Source organism: Brassica napus, chromosome C5 (genome assembly GCF_020379485.1).
Source record: "Brassica napus cultivar Da-Ae chromosome C5, Da-Ae, whole genome shotgun sequence".
Classification (NCBI taxonomy): domain Eukaryota; kingdom Viridiplantae; phylum Streptophyta; class Magnoliopsida; order Brassicales; family Brassicaceae; genus Brassica; species Brassica napus.
This window is the reverse complement of record NC_063448.1, coordinates 21,283,070-21,287,830: the sequence shown is the minus strand read 5'-3', so window position 1 is coordinate 21,287,830 and position 4,761 is coordinate 21,283,070. Positions and strand designations below refer to the sequence as shown.

The following is a 4,761-nucleotide window of genomic DNA, read 5'->3' as shown; positions in this document are numbered from 1 at the left end:
TCGCGTTAAAATGCAACAAATGCCAAAGGCACGCACCGATGATACATCAACCGACTCAAAAATTGTCTACGATATCCTCATCATACCCTTTCATGAAATGGTCCATGGATGTGGTAGGCCCGCTAATACCTTCTGGACCAGCCCAGCTGCGATTTCTTCTGGTATTAACCGACTATTTCACCAAGTGGATCGAGGCCGAAGCATTCTCAAATGTCACTTCCACGATGGTAACCAGCTTCATTTGGAAAAACATCATCTGTCGACATGGTCTACCATACGAAATAGTAACCGACAACGGACCACAATTCATTTCCAAAATGTTCGACGAATTTTGCGTGAAATGGAAAATCAAGATTAAGGCTGCGAGCCCCCGATACCCAAAATGCAACGGTCATGCCGAAGCCGCAAATAAGACTATAATGAACAACCTCAAGAAGAGGCTCGACCTCAAGAAGGAGAGGTGGGGAAAAGAGCTGCATGGTATCCTATGGGCCTACAGAACAACCCCCCACACCGCAACCGGTGAAACTCCGTTTTCATTGTCTTACGGAATCGAGGCCGCAATCCCAGCCGAAATTGAGGTCCCAAGTCAGCGACGAAGAACATGTCCAGAAGACGCCGAACTCAATGAAGAGTTGTTAATCCATCAGCTGGATATGATCAAGGAACGACGTGAAAAAGCACCAATACGCGTACAAAATTACCAACAAGCTGCGGCACGTTATTATGATTCCAACGTAAGAAACGCGCTTTCTCCGTAGGCGACCTAGTTCTCCGGAAAGTGTTCGACGGAACGAAAGAGCCGGGAGCAGGAAAGCTAGGAACAAAATGGGAAGGACCATACAAAGTAACTAAAGAAATCCGAATAAGAGTCTACGAGCTAGAAAAGTGCAAAACAGGCCTCCCAGAAATGAGACCTTGGAACGCCTACAACTTAAGGAAATACTACAAATAACGCAAACACGAACCTCAATAGAACTGCAAAAGCTTCGAGCTAGGGGGCCATCAATGCCTACAGCTCAGTCAAAAATGGAACTACGATAAGGCTTGATCCCTCGAAAGGGGTACGTAGACAGCTCGTCACCGAGCACAGCCCAAACAACCGAGCAAGCAGCCGTTAGCTTTCTTTCATCACTTTGAAAATCTAATTCCTAAGCATAACCCATTTACCAACTTGCTATCAGGCCATATAAAGGCCCACAAAACAGATTCCTGATCAGTCTCTGTTTCACGCCTTCCAAAGGATAAAACAACAAGCTCAATGAGGCTTAAAACAAATCGGAAACATATGATTAAAGAGGTATTATCCCATAAATCCGTTGGAAACATATATATGTTTCTCCAACAACAAAAACACACAAAAAGTATGCATATAAAACATAGCAAACTTCAAACTAAATCGAAATAACTCTCACATCAATCCTGGCTGACCGAGTCTCCGGAGATCTCGGGGAGATCGAGATGACCAAGAGAAGGGTCTGACACCGAAGCAAGACCGTAATCGACGTCGAGCGAATCCTCCAGGTCTTTAAGACGCTCCAACTCAGCTCGAGCTCGTAGCCGCCCTCACTATACTCGGTCAAAGCCTCAATACGAGCTCGCGTCTCTTGCAAAAGAATCTCCGCGGCCGTTTCTTTCTTCTTCTGCTCCAACTTACCCTTGACCACAGCCAAAACCCCCTCGAACTCCTTCGCAAGAGAGACACGAACTAGATGGAGATCTTTGCGAGCTTTCCTATCCTGACCTTCGATCTCTCGCCTATACTTCTCGTTCATCGAGTCAAGGTCGCTCTGAACAACGACCTTTTCTGCCTTAGCAGCCGCCAAATTCTTCTTCAATTCCTCAATCTCCACTTCGCGCTGTCTCTCTGCCTCCCGAGCAGCATCCAACTCACCCCAAAGCTGTTGGATCGTGAGAATGTGACCCGCAATCTCTTCCTTACTAGGAAAATTTGCCAATCGTCCCTCCATTAAAGCGGCATAATCGTTGCTTGCCTCCATAGCCTAAGCAAAACGATAGCGTCAAAACTAAGCATCCCGGTCCATAAAAAATCAAGCGAAGACAACGTACCTTGGCATTTGCGACCGCCATCCGAACATAGGTATCGCGCTCTCGCATGTGCTCCAAAGAAGGTAGCTTGCATCCTTCTGCTCTGACCTTACACCAAATCGCTGCAAGGGAGTCGGGGTTCTCAAGGATAGGGATCTCGCTGTCATACGCAAACGACCACGAAAAAGCTTCGGGCACGCTCGAAGTAAAGACACCGGGGTTAACCCGCGAATTGCCTTCACCAGAAGCACGTAACGGCGGAGAAAGTCTCGGGCTCGACGATCCCGAAGTCACAGAGTTAATCTCCTCCAATACCCGACGTCGAGATCGATGAGATGACGAATCGATCTCGTCATTAAGAGCTCGATCACCAGCAGAGCACGCCGAAGTATCCGGTGCCTCACGAGCTCCACCAGATGGAATAGCGACCGAAACTGGACTAGCAAGAAGACCACGAGACTGAGCCTGCGACCTCGGTCTAAGGACCTGCCCCCGCTGGACTTTCCGAGCTCGCTCTAATGACCCGGCCTCAGAAGATTCGTCAGGACGATCGAGCAACCCCTCTTTCTCCTTCTTCCCTAAAAAGAAAAGAAAACTTAGGATCATATCAACGAAGCGCCCCAAATCATGCCAGAAAGAAGAGAAATATAATACTCACTTACTTTTGGTGCCCCGGCCTCTCTTGGGCCGAACAGGGGCCACCAAGGCGATAAGAGTAGCATGATTCGCACCCGGTGGGAGAGCGCAGGCGGCTCGAATTCGGTCAGGAGTAAAGGAGAGCCATCGAGTGCTACCTCGACGCAAAGTCTCCATTAACCCACGAAGCTCGGGAGACATAGGCGCAGATTCAAAAGGGTCTATAGATAAAAGGAATTATCTTAAAAAAAAAATAAAAAACAAAAAAACAAAAAAACAACAACAGACATCATTTACCAAGAGGAAATGATAATGATAATAAAAAATATATATACTCACCAATATCGTCGGACCATTCCCGAGGGATCCTCTCGAAATCGAAGTCTCCTTCCGACGCCGAGTTTATCTTAAAAACGAAGAACTTCTCCCTCCATCGATCATCCTTATTAGGAATGCCTTCGATGATACCACGACCACCTCGAGGAGCAAGAATCATCGTGCCAGGGAAGCCGTTGTTTCGCTTTATGGCAAATAATTGCCTCAACTCCCCGAGACCAAATTCGAGACCTTCCTCCTGAGCTCGGACCCAGCAACCCAAGAAATACCGGAAGAAGTTAGGCGCCATCTGGGTAAACGCCATCTTGATCTCTGCCAGCACCTCGAGAAGAAAACGAGGAAGAGAAAACGATAAGCCGCCGGCCTCGAAATGAGACACGTAAGCTCCACAGTACCCCGGTCTCACATTCTCTGGAGTCTCATCGTCCTCGGGGAGTTTGAATTCTACGGCGTAGCTGACTTCCCAGAGCTCGTAAATGGCGTCGATATTTTTCCCATTAAGAATCGTCTTGTGATGCGGACCAAATTTTTTGGCCCCGAATCAGCAGCAGAAACAAAACAAGAAGGTTTGGTTTATGGGTTTTCGATTAAACGAGATGGGCTTGAAGTATATTGCAAATGTATTTATAAACATGTATCTGACCAAAGAAAGAAAGGTCCAACAAGAAATTATAAGTGATGGTCGTATAATATATCAATCTGACGGCAATTCAGAGACCGTCGACCATGTGGAAGCACGAGACCAGCCGAAGAGTCTTACGTCTACAATCCTTCAATTTCGGTCAAGTCAAGACATTTATGATTTTGGTCAAATCAAAGTCTTTGGTCAAGTCTTCCTTGTTTTTATAAGTTGCTAATTTCTATGTTTGGCTAGTATTTTGTATTCCAACCTTTTGTATGCTTCGCCTAATATATAAAGGCCATTTGATCAATGAAATAAAATAAGCTTTGATTATTATTTTTGGAACCTTGAGATAGATTCTCACTTCTCGTTTCTTGGTGTGGTTAGCTCCAAGTAAACACCTCTTTCCCGTTGGACTTGTGCGTCATATCAAGCAACGGATTGAGATTGCTTCTTTTTTGGACCGGTGCGTCACATCCGGCAACAAATTGGCTTCGGGAATATCAGCACCCTTCCGCATCTGCTGTGCGACCCTTCGATCCACCATTTCTTCCTTTGTTGGACTTGTGCGTCATATCAAGCAACAATAGAAGCTCGGTAGTATCAAGAGACTCTCCGCCCCTCTTTTGTCACCATTCAATCCACCAGATCTCCCTTTTGGCGAGTTCATATCCCCTTAGTCCGGCTGAGTGATCATTTCCTAATGTAGGACGCATCAAGTGGTATTAGAGCCACTCAACCGGTACTTGTCTGTTCATTTTCTCATCTTTCCATCTTCTTTATCCATCTTCTACCTTTCATCTTCTTTTGTTTATAAAAAAAAAATGGTTCTACGGAAAGCCAAGAGATCATCCCATCTGAAGCTAAAGAAAGACAAATTTGAGGGCAAATCTTTTTAAAGGAGGGAATGATGCGCCCCGAATCAGCAGCAGAAATAAATCAAGAAGGTTTGGCTTAGGGGTTTGCGATTAAACGAGATGGGCTTGAACTATATTTCAAATGTGTTTATAAACATGTACCCGCCTAAAGAAAGAAAGGCCCAACAAGAAATTATAAGTGATGGTCGTATAATATATCAATCTGACGGCAATTTAAAGACCGTCGACCATTTTGGAAGC

The 4,761-nt window shown here is 45.7% G+C and overlaps 1 protein-coding gene across 1 annotated transcript; it reads right to left on the bottom strand.

Moving 5' to 3' along the window:
- Positions 1 to 1,394: 1,394 nt before the first annotated feature.
- On the bottom strand, positions 1,395 to 3,325 carry LOC106411983. Its single transcript, XM_013852857.1, has 4 exons — positions 3,025 to 3,325; positions 2,712 to 2,906; positions 2,071 to 2,627; positions 1,395 to 2,003 (listed from the first exon to the last, which is right to left on the bottom strand). The coding sequence occupies exons 1-4, from the start codon at positions 3,323 to 3,325 to the stop codon at positions 1,395 to 1,397; spliced, it is 1,662 nt and encodes a 553-aa protein (XP_013708311.1).
- Positions 3,326 to 4,761: the final 1,436 nt, after the last annotated feature.

Bases quoted from the DNA above. Each gene is read 5' to 3' on its own strand.
- LOC106411983 (XM_013852857.1), bottom strand. From the start codon at position 3,325: ATGGCGTTTACCCAGATGGCGCCTAACTTCTTCCGGTATTTCTTGGGT. The intron at 2,628-2,711 runs GTAAGTGAGTAT...TTTTCTTTTTAG, and splicing joins GAGAGGCCGGGGCACCAAAA to GGAAGAAGGAGAAAGAGGGG. The intron at 2,004-2,070 runs GTACGTTGTCTT...CGTTTTGCTTAG, and splicing joins TGGCGGTCGCAAATGCCAAG to GCTATGGAGGCAAGCAACGA.